Source organism: Mizuhopecten yessoensis, unplaced genomic scaffold (genome assembly GCF_002113885.1).
Source record: "Mizuhopecten yessoensis strain PY_sf001 unplaced genomic scaffold, ASM211388v2 scaffold10439, whole genome shotgun sequence".
NCBI lineage: Eukaryota > Metazoa > Mollusca > Bivalvia > Pectinida > Pectinidae > Mizuhopecten > Mizuhopecten yessoensis.
In genome coordinates, this window is record NW_018408547.1 from 187,491 (window position 1) to 204,079 (window position 16,589).

The 16,589-nt window shown below is 35.0% G+C and overlaps 1 protein-coding gene across 2 annotated transcripts in view; it reads right to left on the reverse strand.

Moving 5' to 3' along the window:
* Positions 1–5,121: 5,121 nt before the first annotated feature.
* LOC110460581 (pantothenate kinase 4-like) overlaps positions 5,122–16,589 on the reverse strand; it is a 19,216-nt gene continuing 7,748 nt past the window's right edge. For both annotated transcript variants that reach the window (XM_021513563.1, XM_021513562.1), the window contains exons 9-17: positions 15,623–15,713; positions 14,932–15,032; positions 10,854–11,006; positions 10,335–10,447; positions 9,788–9,875; positions 9,446–9,653; positions 8,592–8,749; positions 8,003–8,172; positions 5,122–6,987 (exon numbers count right to left, since the gene is read on the reverse strand). In XM_021513563.1, coding sequence (XP_021369238.1) covers positions 6,741–6,987; positions 8,003–8,172; positions 8,592–8,749; positions 9,446–9,653; positions 9,788–9,875; positions 10,335–10,447; positions 10,854–11,006; positions 14,932–15,032; positions 15,623–15,713 — 1,329 coding nt within the window. In that variant the 3' untranslated portion in view covers positions 5,122–6,740. The remainder of the gene's footprint in view (positions 6,988–8,002; positions 8,173–8,591; positions 8,750–9,445; positions 9,654–9,787; positions 9,876–10,334; positions 10,448–10,853; positions 11,007–14,931; positions 15,033–15,622; positions 15,714–16,589) is intronic.

Sequence of the window (16,589 nt, forward strand, 5' to 3'; positions counted from 1 at the left end):
ATGTTAGCCCTTTGACAACATTATAGGGGGAACATTATATTCTTTACAAAACTGGGTAGTGAATGTTAGCCCTTTGACAACATTATAGGGGGATCATTATATTCTTTATAAAACTGGGTAGTGAATGTTAGCTGTCTGACATGATTATATTGAAAACGTCATGTTATTTACATATTTGGGTAATAAGTCTTCTCATTTATATGATTATTGAGGAAACAGCACGTTATCTATAGAATTGGATAAAAGTGATCTCTTCGACATTTATATTGAAACAAGAGGCCCAGTGGGCCTGCATTGCTCACCTGGTATAAATCTCACACTTGCAACCTTAAAAGTGATCTAAAATAAAGCTACAGGCAAAATATCAGTATTTATGATTAAAGTCATTCAAAAGAACCTGTTAAAAGATTTTAAAACATTTCACCCTTGTTACTTTGAAAGTCGAACAGAGTCAATATGTTGAACAAATTGTATAGCCTTTCATCTCAGTATGCAACTTGCAAAGTATCAACATCCTGGGACACATGGTTATTCAGAAGAGGTCGTTTAAAAGATTTTAAACAAATTTGACCCCTTTGACCTTGAATATAAGTCAAAGTCATTCAATTTAACAAACATAGTAGTCCTTGATCTGACTAAATATCAACATCCTGAGCCTTTTGGTTATTCAGAACAAATTGTTTAAATATTTTGAACATATTTGCTCCTTGTGACCTTGAATATGATATAATTCAAGGTCATACATTTAAACAAACTTTGTAGCTCTTTATGTCAGCATGCAACTGGCCAAATATCATCACCCTGTGCATTTTGGTTATTCAGAAGAAGTTATTTAATGTTTTTCACATATTTGACCCCTGTGACCTTGAATATAGGTGAAGGCCATTCAAAACACACTTGATAGCCCTTTACCCCAGCATGCTACTGGCCAAATATCATCACCCTGTGCATTTTGGTTATTCAGGAGAAGTTGTGTAATGTTTTTAACATATTTGACCCCTGTGACCTTGAATATAAGTGAAGGTCACTCATTCGAACAAACTTAATAGCCCTTTACCCCAGCATGCTACTGGCCAAATATCATCACCCTGTGCATTATGGTTATTCAGAAGAAGTTGTGTAAAGTTTTTAACATATTTGACCCCTGTGACCTTGAATATGGGTGAAGGTCATTGATTTGAACAAACTTTGTAGCCCTTTATCTCAGCATGCTACTGGCCAAATATCATTACCCTGGGCATTTTGGTTATTCAGAAGAAGTTGTTTAAAGTTTTTAACATATTTGACCCCTGTGACCTTGAATATGGGTGAAGGTCATTCATTTGAACAAACTTTGTAGCCCTTCATCTCAGCATGCTACTGGCCAAATATCATCACCCTGTGCATTTTGGTTATTCAGAAGAAGTTGTTGAATGTTTTTCACATATTTGACCCCTGTGACCTTGAATATAGATGAAGGTCATTTATTTGAACAAACTTTGTAGCCCTTTATCTCAGCATGCTACTGGCCAAATATCATTACCCTGGGCATTTTGGTTATTCAGAAGAAGTTGTTTAAAGTTTTTAACATATTTGACCCCTGTGACCTTGAATATGGGTGAAGTTCATTTATTTAAACAAACTTTGTAGCCCTTTATCTCAGCATACTACTGGCCAAATATCATTACCCTGGGCATTTTGGTTATTCAGAAGAAGTTGTTTAAAGTTTTTAACATATTTGACCCTTGTGACCTTGAATATGGGTGAAGGTCATTGATTTGAACAAACTTTGTAGCCCTTCATCTCAGCATGCTACTGGCCAAATACAATCACCCTTGGAAGTTTGGTTATCAAGAAGAAGATGTTTAAAGTTTTTAACATATTTGACCCCTGTGACCTTGAAAATGGGTGAAGGTCATTAATTTTAACAAACTTTGTAGCCCTCTATCCCAGTTTGCTTCTGGCCAAATATCGACACCCTAGGCCTTTCGGTTATTAAGAAGAAGTCGTTTAAAGTAAAATATTGACGCCGGATGACGGACAGACGACGGCCACGGCCACGGCATAAGCTCACTTGGCACTTTGTGCCAGGTGAGCCAAAAAAGTCACATTCTTAAAAGTATTGAATACTAAGTACTTCAGTTACCTATCTGACATTGTTATCGAGAAAATATCTGGGGGGTTTAAAATACGACAGAAAGATCTCCTCTTTGACATTACTTTTGAGTGTGGAGCTGTGTTTTGTTATGTAATGCTGGGAACTAAGGTCTGATACGTAGAGCTAAACGTAAAAAAATCCTTCAATTTTTTTCTTTTTCTTTTTAAGCTGCGAACAGTTATCCCTCTTGAACAATCTTTATTATGTGTAGAAATTACACAGTCTACCGATATATTCAAACAATAGAAACAACCCGATTTCAGTTTCCTGTTGATATAATTAAATATTTCATTTCATTTTCTTTAAAATATGTAACAATTTGAGGGATTTCAATTGATTTGGTTGGTACACAATACATTCTTTGTCATGTTACATAATACAAGTAAAGTAGACTTCCTGTAATTACCACGTAGTTCGGCGGGAAGTCAAACATCATAAATAATTTAAAATTTCAGTTAACAAAATAAGAGTTCGTGCAAGTAAAATAAAAATAAAAGGAAACAATTATACAACATTTCACATGGCAGTGTAAGAAATGTGACAATCCTCAATGATCCTATGTTATATGGGGAAATTAAAACACATAATAAATAATAACTCCTTAATGATGTGTTCACTGCCAAGGGAAAACCGGTATGTACAGTGTCTATGCAGTCTACAGCTCTTTTCAATAAAGTGTATCTCATACCGTCAGAAATTCATGAACACACAATGAAGTGTACTCCATACCCTCAGTAATTTATGAACACACAATGAAGTGTACTTCATACCCTCAGTAATTCATGAACACACAATGAAGTGGTACTCCATACCCTCAGTAATTCATGAACACACAATGAAGTGGTACTCCATACTCTCAGTAATTCATGAACACACAATGAAGTGTACTCCATACCCTCAGTAATTCATGAACACACAATGAAGTGTACTCCATACCCTCAGTAATTCATGAACACACAATGAAGTGTACTCCATACCCTCAGTAATTCATGAACACACAATGAAGTGTACTCCATACCCTCAGTAATTCATGAACACACAATGAAGTGTACTCCATACCCTCAGTAATTCATGAACACACAATGAAGTGTACTCCATACCCTCAGTAATTCATGAACACACAATGAAGTGTACTCCATACCCTCAGTAATTCATGAACACACAATGAAGTGTACTCCATACCCTCAGTAATTCATGAACACACAATGAAGTGTACTCCATACCCTCAGTAATTCATGAACACACAATGAAGTGTACTCCATACCCTCAGTAATTCATGAACACACAATGAAGTGTACTCCATACCCTCAGTAATTCATGAACACACAATGAAGTGTACTCCATACCCTCAGTAATTCATGAACACACAATGAAGTGTACTCCATACCCTCAGTAATTCATGAACACACAATGAAGTGTACTCCATACCCTCAGTAATTCATGAACACACAATGAAGTGTACTCCATACCCTCAGTAATTCATGAACACACAATGAAGTGTACTCCATACCCTCAGTAATTCATGAACACACAATGAAGTGTACTCCATACCCTCAGTAATTCATGAACACACAATGAAGTGTACTCCATACCCTCAGTAATTCATGAACACACAATGAAGTGTACTCCATACCCTCAGTAATTCATGAACACACAATGAAGTGTACTCCATACCCTCAGTAATTCATGAACACACAATGAAGTGTACTCCATACCCTCAGTAATTCATGAACACACAATGAAGTGTACTCCATACCCTCAGTAATTCATGAACACACAATGAAGTGTACTCCATACCCTCAGTAATTCATGAACACACAATGAAGTGTACTCCATACCCTCAGTAATTCATGAACACACAATGAAGTGTACTCCATACCCTCAGTAATTCATGAACACACAATGAAGTGTACTCCATACCCTCAGTAATTCATGAACACACAATGAAGTGTACTCCATACCCTCAGTAATTCATGAACACACAATGAAGTGTACTCCATACCCTCAGTAATTCATGAACACACAATGAAGTGTACTCCATACCCTCAGTAATTCATGAACACACAATGAAGTGTACTCCATACCCTCAGTAATTCATGAACACACAATGAAGTGTACTCCATACCCTCAGTAATTCATGAACACACAATGAAGTGTACTCCATACCCTCAGTAATTCATGAACACACAATGAAGTGTACTCCATACCCTCAGTAATTCATGAACACACAATGAAGTGTACTCCATACCCTCAGTAATTCATGAACACACAATGAAGTGTACTCCATACCCTCGGTAATTCATGAACACACAATGAAGTGTACTCCATACCCTCAGTAATTCATGAAAACATAATGAAGTGTACTCCATACCCTCAGTAATTCATGAACACACAATGAAGTGTACTCCATACCCTCAGTAATTCATGAAAACATAATGAAGTGTACTCCATACCCTCAGTAATTCATGAAAACACAATGAAGTGTACTTCATACCCTCAGTGATTCATGAACACACAATGAAGTGGTACTCCATACCCTCGGTAATTCACGAACACACAATGAAGTGTACTCCATACCCTCAGTAATTCATGAAATCACAATAAAGTGGTACTCCATACCCTCAGTAATTCATGAACACACAATGAAGTGTACTCCATACCCTCAGTAATTAATGAAATCACAATAAAGTGGTACTCCATACCCTCAGTAATTCATGAAAACACAATGAAGTGTACTTCATACCCTCAGTAATTCATGAAAACATAATAAAGTGTACTCCATACCCTCAGTAATTCATGAACACACAATGAAGTGTCCTCCATACCCTCAGTAATTCATGAAAAAAACATAATGAAGTGTACTCCATACCCTCGGTAATTCATGAAAACACAATAAAGTGTATTCCACACCCTCAGTAATTCATGAAAACACAATGAAGTGTACTTCTTACCCTCAGTAATTCATGAAAACACATTGAAGTGTACTTCATACCCTCAGTAATTCATGAAATCACAATAAAGTGGTACTCCATACCCTCAGTAATTCATGAAAACACAATAAAGTGTATTCCATACCCTCAGTAAGTCATGAACACACAACGAAGTGTACTTCATTCCCTCAGTAATTCATGAACACACAATGAAGTGGTACTTCATACCCTCAGTAATTCATGAACACAATGAAGTGGTACTCCATACCCTCAGTAATTCAGAAGCACTATAAGTGTGCTTCTAAATAACTTAGGGTATGAAGTCTTCTTAATCACTTCAAACTTTACACAAGCTGGTTTTTGTCTGTAACTTGCAGTCTCAAGGTTAAAGTATAAATCTAAAATATGGTAACCAAGTTTATTGTCACAATAAGTTCTCGTCACTTCTCACACTACTAGGGGTCATTGTGATCATTCATAAGAAAATAATGGTGTTTAAATATATGTAAAAATTGCTTTTTCTTCAATGCATATACAAAAATTCTTTATCAAACAGGTGAAACTGTCCAATTACTATAATAATTCAGGAATATATCCATGTGTAGAAATAAATCATAGTTTGCATACAAATATTTGTCTCTTAATCTACATAAACAGGTGAAACTAGCTTCTAAAACACTATTCCCTAGAGTAGCAATTTGATCCGGTAACTGCAAAATTTCTAATAATATCGGTAACATCAATTGACATGAGTAACTGAAAATTAACTCTATCATTAACTTTGTACCACTTGAGATAACTGTTTGTTACTCAATAAATTAATTTGGTCACTATTATATCAACTCTATAATCGAGTCACTCCAAAGTCATTTCTAAATTAAAATCTAAATTTTACTCACATCTACAAGATGTAGATAATTTAGTCACTCTATAATTAATTCCATAACTGAGTCACTCTAATTACCCTCAACAGTAGATCGTGCAGGATCTTAATGTGGGGGGAAAATGGAGTACTACCCCGATACAAAACACATGTGGTCGGGCAGGTGACCCCATACCTCTTCACGTCTGATCAGGAAATCGAACCCTGACCACATTGGTGAAAAGCAAGTGCACTATCAACTGTGCCACCCAACCAACCATATTGAGGCCCTCACACGCTACCATCTGGGCAATCAACAGTAATTAATATCAGTTGAAATAACTAGTTTCATAATTGTTTTAAAATAAATAAAGTTTACATTTCTATATTGATATTTTTTCTCAACAACATGTTGCTTCGAGATTGACTATACGTTTGAGACACTGCCCGACTAACTATTGACTCACCCCTAGGTAAACTCTTTCAAATATTAGGTTTTCTGGTTTATTCTATTCTTGAGTATATCTGTCGTACTTTGACTAATAGATGTAATTGAGCTAATCCAACTAAAAATGTGTCTAAATATACCCAACAAAGGATCAGCTCCACTTTATGATTGAGTTATTTGAAGATTAGCTGTATGATTGAGGCATTGCCAGATTAACTCTTTCCTTCAGTCACTCCTAGATGAACACTATCAAGAACTTATTTTCCAAGTTAAACTCTGTTCTTCAGTAGCATCTTTTTGATTTTTCAATCCATGTAATTGAGCCAGTCTAATTAAAACTGTGTCTAGATACACAAGACAGAATCAGCTATCTCGGTCTCTGCTGTCTCTGCTGTCCCCACTGACAGGATTTTCGTATTTAAATATCACACTGAACATTTCTCCCCCAAATTTATTGGCCAGCCATTTGTTTTTGAGGATCGCAACTTTCAGTGATTCACAGGAGAACCTGGCATCAAAGTTTGTATGCACTGCCCTCCCCATTCCCTCTATCACAACGAGGTCCGTCTTCTCACGTACCATAGCCTTCACTAGAGACTGGTCAACCAACCTGGAAACAAAATGGAAACATCAGTATACTGACAAATATCTTGGAGCAACCACCTGATAACAGATGTGTTATTATCTATATATTACTCTTTTGCTCATCCTTCTAAACTCTAGCAGGACTCCTGTTGTCACATAGCTGTCAACCCTCCCCCATTAGGAGGGAAACTCCATCATTTTGACCAAAATTCACCAATCTCCCTTGAAACTCCCTCGTTTAAGTCCAACATTTAAAATCTACATCCTGTGGTCAAATGATCTCCTAGTTACTGCAGAGTGTGTGTAATGATCATAACAGGTGTGTATGAATTAAATGAATGTTTTTTTATATATAACAAGCAATTCGGATTGATATATTGTCTCGCCTGTGCCCCGCTTTGACCATCGATGCACATGTCAAGTTTGGTTAGTCTAGCACTTGTAGTTTCAGACTAACTTAAACACAAAAACTTAATGTAGACGCTGCCGCTACTTCGTGTGATAGGGGCCTGAAACTACCTCGGCAGTCGCAAATGATGCTATATAAGTTGGAGTAGTGTTTGCAGTACCATTATACACCTACATACCAAACTTGAGCAAAACTGGTCAAAATCTAAATTTCAACCAATCATGCATAGACCAATCAAAAAACGAAAAGCCATTTCCATTATATTCATGAACATTTATGAAAAGTTTCATTAAATTTTTGCTTATTGTTTTTGAGAAAAAGTGAGAGAAACTCTGCTGGCAGAACAAAGTGGGAAAATGGGGCAAACATCTATTTAGGGATATGATTTGGATTATTTTGGATATTAAAAACAGGCCTCAGTAAAATATGTCAAAAACATTTTATAATGTCAAGACTTTTTAAAATAATTATTTACACATATTTTACATATCCATACAGTTGCTATGACAAAATATATAACAATTGATTCAAAAGTGAAAAAAACCTGCTAATAAGTCTGTTACCGAAAGCTATATAAGGTATAATTCTGACTTGTAGAAATGCTAAGATGTGAACTAATAGGACGGATTACCTCAGATCAAGGCAAGGAGATTCCTGTCCTGATTCCATTGGCATCAGCCGGTTTTCCTTTAGGGCCTTGTCGATGATTGGACAGATTTCTGACACTCGCTTCACAAGTATTGTTAATTCATTAAAGGTGACGTCATTAAGAGTGGGACGGGAATTAGCACACAATATCACCTGTAAAAGCAGTACAGGTAGTTAAATCTTAGAAAAAAATAATCAAGTGTAAAATTCACAGATTTTGTTTTCAAAACATTACTGAAAAATTTCATCAAAAGACATCTTAAGTTTAAGTAAGTATCATTAAAAAAAATGTAAACAATAAATGGTTTAGACACTTTGTAGTAAATCTAGTATTTTTGACATTCAAAGCGGTTGTCTTTATTTCACCACAAATTTTGTATTTAAAATGCCTGGAGACATTGAAAACCTGTTACATTTGAAATATGCAAATTTGGACACTTTATTTATGAACGGGAGCACTGCACAGGTACATTGGCCTGCTTATTTTCTAAAGCACTTATACCTTCAAACATATCTTATATACTTCTGGAACTATTATGATTAAACTTGTATAAATGGATGAAGATACTTACTTTAGTTCCCCTGGTGAGGAGATCTCTTACAAAGGGGAATAACCCCAGTATAATATCAGCACCACTGTTATCACAGAACACAACAGCACACTGATGAGGAGGAGCTTTGTTCAGCCTCTCAAACCAGGCATCAAAGCAGTCACACAGCCAGGGACGAGCTGAAGAGATCATATAGAAGGCCTATTTTATGCCATGACAACAGTACAAACGTGAGCATTCATGCTAATGGTACTAATATTAAATTTTGTCAATGAAATATTATCAGTATGCAGTAAGTCATAACTTCATTAAACAAGAGACCAATGGGATTAAACAGTCACTTAAGTTGTAATACATTTGTTATTTGTTGTTTTGAAGTGACAAAAAAAATATTATTCCAATACTGACAAATGAAGTTAAGGATTGACCAATATATATGTATCAAATACAGAGCTAGAAATTGTCAGAAAACACTGAAAGAACAAATACAGTAAAACTTAACAGGGGATAATTGTGACCCTTGGGTAAGGGATTTCACACTTTTGATAAAGCACCTTAGGAGTTTTCCATCCATCAAGAATATTTAATTCTAACTTTTCTTGGTCTGGAGAAGAAAATTGTCAAAAGTTTTGCCAATTTGACCTTTTTGAGCCCCACCTCCCAGGCTTCAGACTCTTAACTATTATACCATCAAACTCCAATCATATATATTCAAAATTCAAACTTGACAGTTTGAATTTTTCCCCACTGGGAATAACAATATATTCAAAATTACTATTTCTCTATATAAACTTAAGTAAAATATGGGATGGGGAACAATACTCCATCTGTTTCACTGTGTGTTTTCATCATCACCATACTATTATTAAACAAACCTTCCACTTTATCTAGAGCTTCACTAAACCCGAAGTCCTGTCCTGATTCTATTATCTTCACTATTTCCTTTGCTCCCCAGTCAAACACATTACCGGCCATGAGACCTCTGGCCAGGTCAAGTGCCCGGTCAGTTTCACTTATACTGTCCAGAAAGTTAAGACGATCTGGCAGGCTCCGCAGGGCAAGTTCATTCTCAGTCTGCTTTTGCTATTTAAAGAAAAATCAAGATTGTGATAGGTTGTATATCAGATTATTAGCTGAAAAGACATTCTTTTCTCACTGCCTATTGATATATGGATGTCAATATAAAAGTTAAAAGCAGGCAAAGTTTCATCACTAACCTGTGAGTAAGGATCTGTGAAAAGGAAGTCCCGAAGTAGATGGCTGCTGGTGTCTAATAAAAATCTCACTGTCAGTAATCCATAGGCACTGATTAAATAAAACAATACACACAGATAATAACACACACAATAGCAATAATCAAAACAGTGTTCAGATACCTCAGTACTGTGGACTTTGACACTTAACCTTCATCAATCCCACACACACACACACAGACACACACACACACACACACACACACACAGACAAGCCATTACCATATACCCACCTCACTTAGTGAGGAGTATAATTAAAAGACAGTGTAACTAGTACACATTGAGTTCAATTCAATCAAAATGAATCTATATGGCTGGTCATTGATATGCCTGACTGGTCACAAGTAATGAGTATTAGCACAGGATTGTTATCTTTAGGAATGGTAAGTTTTGTATGTGTGAACTTAAGTATAAATTGAAATTAAGATCTCTGAATGATATAGAAACAAAACAAAAAAACTTTTTCTTGGCTAGATACAAACTAAAAGCGAGAGGAAATAGGCAACAATACCATGGATTTTCTTTAAGTTCGTTGAGACGTTCAAGGTAGCTAGCCTTGAACTTATCTGCCCTTTCTTCGGCATCAGGTGAGTTTATCTGGCTCTTAATGGCTAGGCCCTTTGTCTAAAACATGTCATTTGTAATTCTTTTTTACATTATTTCATGTCTTAATCAATGAGATATTGCATACAAACCTTCAATTCTATATACAGTAGGCATGTTTTTATTATCATTTTTTTTCCACTCATTGTAAATACTTTTCAAGTCGTATGCATCACAATTTAGAACAAAACAATGATGTACAGCTATTTACCATGTGCCACATCATAACAATTTTATATACTAAGCATTTGTCAAAAATTAGCACATTCAAACTAACGCAATAAAAAAAATAAAAAAAATAAAAACCATGAAAATAAATATCTATATCAGCTAGGTAATATAAAGAAGGAGATATGCATTATCTCTTTTTCAGAAATAAGCAGATTTAAAAAAGAGTTAATGCTGGAGAGGTAAGTGTCAGACTGACCTTATCCACAGTGTTTGAGAAGCAGTCAAGCCAGTACTCTCGGGCATCGGTGTCCTTGGTAAGGTCAACCATGTCTGGATTGTAGGTGTCGGGGTCAAGTAGCACTGGACAGTGGTCACGAGCATTTACCTTGTCCAGTTCGAGCATATCAAACTGTAGTGACATTAAGATTATCTTCAGCATATAAAACTGTAGTGACATTAAGATTATCTCCAGCGTATAAAACTGTAGTGACAGTAAAATTATCTCCAGCATAAAAAACTGTAGTGATATTAAGATTATCTCCAGCGTATCAAACTGTAGTGACATTAAGATTATCTCCAGCGTAAAAAACTGTAGTGACATTAAGATTATCTCCAGGGTATCAAACTGTGGTGACATTAAGATTATCTCGAGCGTATCAAACTGTAGTGACATTTAGATTATCTCCGGCATATAAAACTGGAGTGACATTAAGATTATTTCCAGCGTATAAAACTGTAGTGACAGTAAGATTATTTCCAGTATATAAAACTGTAGTGACATTAAGATTATCTACAGTGTATAAAACTGTAGTGACATTAAGATTATCTTCAGTATATCAAAATGTAGTGACATTAAGATTATCTCCAGCATATAAAACTGGTGACATTAAGATTGTCTCCAGCATATAAAACTGTAGTGACATTAAGGTTATCTCCAGCATATAAAACTGGAGTGACATTAAGATTATTTCCAGCGTATAAAACTGTAGTGACAGTAAGAGTATCTCCAGCATAAAAAACTGTAGTGATATTAAGATTATCTCCAGCGTATCAAACTGTAGTGACATTTAGATTATCTCCAGCATATAAAACTGTAGTGACATTTAGATTATCTCCAGCATATAAAACTGTAGTGATATTAAAGTTATCTCCAGTATATCAAACTGTAGTGACAGTAAGATTATCTCTGTGGTGACATTAAGGTTATCTCCAGCATATAAAACTGGAGTGACATTAAGATTATTTCCAGCGTATAAAACTGTAGTGACAGTAAGATTGTCTCCAGCATATAAAACTGTAGTGACATTAAGATTATCTCCAGGGTATCAAACTGTGGTGACATTAAGATTATCTCGAGCGTATCAAACTGTAGTGACATTTAGATTAACTCCAGCATATAAAACTGTAGTGACATTAAGATTGTCTCCAGCATATAAAACTGTAGTGATATTAAGGTTATCTCCAGTATATCAAACTGTAGTGACAGTAAGATTATCTCTGTGGTGACATTAAGGTTATCTCCAGCATATAAAACTGTAGTGACATTTAGATTATCTCCAGCATATAAAACTGGAGTGGCATTAAGATTATCTCCAGCGTATAAAACTGTAGTGTCATTAAGATTATCTCCAGCGTTTCAAACTGTGGTGACATTAAGATTATCTCCAGCATATAAAACTGGTGACATTAAGATTGTCTCCAGCATATAAAACTAGTGACATTAAGATTATCTCCAGCATATAAAACTGGTGACATTAAGATTGTCTCCAGCATATAAAACTAGTGACATTAAGATTATCTCCAGCATATAAAACTGTAGTGACAGTAAGATTATCTCCAGCATAAAAAACTGTACTGATATTAAGATTATCTCCAGCGTATAAAACTGTAGTGTCATTAAGATTATCTCCAGCGTTTCAAACTGTGGTGACATTAAGATTATCTCCAGCGTATCAAACAGTGGGGACATTAAGATTATCTCCAGCGTATCAAACTGTAGTGATATTAAGATTATCTCCAGCGTATAAAACTGTAGTGTCATTAAGATTATCTCCAGCGTTTCAAACTGTGGTGACATTAAGATTATCTCCAGCGTATCAAACTGTAGTGACATTAAGATTATCTCCAGCGAATCAAACTGTGGTGACATTAAGATTATCTCCAGCGTATCAAACTGTAGTGACATTAAGATTATCTCCAGTGTATAAAACTGTAGTGACATTAAGATTATCTTCAGTATATCAAAATGTAGTGACATTAAGATTATCTCCAGCATATAAAACTGTAGTGACATTTAGATTAACTCCAGCATATAAAACTGTAGTGACATTAAGATTGTCTCCAGCATATAAAACTGTAGTGACATTAAGGTTATCTCCAGCGTATAAAACTGTGGTGACATTAAGATTATCTCCAGCATATAAAACTGGTGACATTAAGATTGTCTCCAGCATATAAAACTGTAGTGATATTAAAGTTATCTCCAGTATATCAAACTGTAGTGACATTAAGATTATCTCCAGCGTATCAAACTGTGGTGACATTAAGATTATCTCCAGCGTATCAAACTGTAGTGACATTTAGATTATCTCCAGCATATAAAACTGGAGTGACATTAAGATTATCTCCAGCGTATAAAACTGTAGTGACAGTAAGATTATCTCCAGCATAAAAAACTGTAGTGATATTAAGATTATCTCCAGCGTATAAAACTGTAGTGACATTAAGATTATCTCCAGCGTATCAAACTGTAGTGATATTAAGATTATCTCCAGCATATCAAACTGTAGTGACAGTAAGATTATCTCCAGTAAGTGCAATTGTAGTGACATTTAGATTATCTCCAGCATATCAAACTGTAGTGACATTAAGATTATCTCCAGCATATCAAACTGTAGTGATATTAAGATTATCTCCAGTAAATGCAATTGTAGTGACATTTAGATTATCTCCAGCATATCAAACTGTAGTGACAGTAAGATTATCTCCAGCGTATAAAACTGTAGTGACAGTAAGATTATCTCCAGCGTATAAAACTGTAGTGACAGTAAGATCATCTCCAGCATATAAAACTGTAGTGACAGTAAGATTATCTCCAGCATATCAAACTGTAGTGACAGTAAGATTATCTCCAGCGTATAAGACTGTAGTGACATTTAGATTATCTCCAGTATATAAAACTGTAGTGACAGTAAGATTATCTCCAGCATATAAAACCGTAGTGACATTAAGATTATCTCCAGCGTATAAAACTGTAGTGACATTTAGATTATCTCCAGCATATAAAACTGTAGTGATATTAAGATTATCTGCAGCGTATAAAACTGTAGTGACAGTAAGATTATCGCCAGCGTATAAAACTGTAGTGACATTAAGAGTATCTCCAGTATATCAAACTCTAGCGACATTAAGATTATCTCCAGCATATAAAACTGTAGTGACATTAAGATTATCTCCAGTATATCAAACTCAAGCGACATTAAGATTATCTCAAGTAAATCAAACTAAAGCAACATTTAGAATATCTCTGAAGAGAATTTTTCACTTTTGTTTGTCCCATATTTTTTCCAAGATTGTCCCATATTTTTTCCATGATTTCAATTAAGATATTCACAGTATTTAACCTAAAAGTATGCTGTAGTCCATAAACTCACTCTGTTTTCTACTTACAACAAGAAGGATGTTTTTGAGTTTGTTAATCAAATATTTGTGACCCTTTATGTAAGCATACAGTGCAGCTATTAATCAAGTTCAGTATGGCTAAATGTTCAATTTTATTCACAAACCATTTTTTCTGTTGTAATAGAACACAGCATAGTATAAGGATGTTTCTCATTAACTCATTTACCCCTGAAGACACATTTGAACTCTCCCAATTCAAAGGTTGGAATAGTTCATTTTGAAACTTCAGGGGTGAATGAGTTAACTGGTGTTCAATATTTTCAGTCAATGCATATAAAAGGGAGGTAACTAACAGCAACAACAATCATTGGCTATCTGGCATATATTTTTGATTTTTATATCATAAATGTAGACAATGGCCTAGCCAACAGGTTAAATCGTCATTTTAGCTTATACTAGTTTTTATAGTCTCATAATTCTTACTCAAGAATGGACATCAGAAATGGTGAATGGGTATATGTGGTTATTTTAATACAATTTGATGTTTTACATATGTATTCTGATGTGTGACATTTTAATAAAAAGGATTTTAATTTTAATTTTAATAATTAGTTTAGTTGTTCTTCACTCAAGTGTTTTATTTTTCAACCAGAGTTAGACATGAACTCACTGCTTATTGTACCTACCGTACGCGTGGAGCTTATTGTACCTACCGTGGAGCTCCTTGTGCGTTTCCAGTTGACTGAGGAATGCTGGGTACTACTGAGACCAGAGCTGCGGGCATAGTTCTCCCCCCAGGTATAGGACTGGCTTCCTACAAACAAACCATGGTCTCGAATTAGCAAAAGACAAACCATGCAGAAATGTATAGCAACAACAAATTTTGTGTGCCAACAATTTATGTGTTCACAACGCATGTCTTTTCATGATTCTTGAATAATTATGTTGTTTTGGGAGAGAACATAATACATGCACACCAAATACAAATTCAAGCCCGGGAAAACACTATCAATGGAGATCAACCAAGCCAGAGAAAACATTAACAAAGGAGATCAATCAAGCCAGGGAAAACACTATCAATGGAGATAAATCAAGCCAGGGAAAACACTATCAATGGAGATCAATCAAGTCCAGTAACAAACAATTTTGCTTACATCCCATTACAGATTTCTTTCAATATCTCATCAAAGGAAAAATATATATTATTTTCCAAATTTTCTGTTCATGCATATATTGACAATACCTTGCAGTTCAAATTACTTTTTCTCATGATTCATTGAGGTTCATACTCAATCAACCAGAACAGAACAAAACCCTCAGTTCATGAAAAAATAAAATTGTAAGAGCATGAAAACATAATTATTGTGTTTTACCATCCCAGTACAATATCAACATAACACGTACCAGATTCATCGCTTTCTTCTGCACCCCTCAAAAAGGCCCCAATGGCACCAAGGTATCCCTCATGTCGTAAGAACAGGGGTTGAATTTCATCCTGGAATGATCAAGTTGCAGCAGTGAGAGTTATAGAGAGTGACACTTTCTGTTATTAAATGAAATAAATCTCAACTACAATGGAAACATGTAAAGTGGTAAAAATAAATTTGTAGTGAAAAAATAATATAAAGAACATTTACAAAAACAAGGTTCACTGATTTTAAATTAGGATTATATTAGTATCAAACATTCAAAGGTCATATGAACAAAGTTATAATCGTGCCCTTTTATAATCAAGCCTGTTTCCCTGCTATATCTATTAAATCAATTAACATTTCAGAAGCCGAGCCTACTGAGGAATTCTGATACAATATCGATAAAAGCTGTTTTACCTTTATTCAGTATTGGGTTTAAAGGAGAAGTTTCCACTCCTACCAGGACAGGTTAATTTCAGTTTAAGATCTAGGGTATGTCATACTACATACAAAAAATACGCAACTCAGCCATAAACGTAGAAGGTTCCCTCATAATTACAAAAAATACACAACTCAGACATAAACGTAGAAGATTCCCTCATAATTACAAAAAATACACAACTCAGCCATAAACATAGAAGGTTCCCTCATAATTACAAAAAATACACAACTCAGCCATAAACATAGAAGGTTCCCTCAAAATTACAAAAAATACACAACTCAGCCATAAAAGTAGAAGGTTCCCTCAAAATTACAAAAAAACACACAACTCAGGCATAAACGTAGAAGGTTCCCTCATAATTACAAAAAATACACAACTCAGCCATAAACGTAGAAGGTTCCCTCATAATTACAAAAAAACCACAACTCAGGCATAAACGTAGAAGGTTCCCTCATAATTACAAAAAAAACACAACTCAGGCATAAACGTAGAAAGGTTCCCTCATAATTACAAAAAA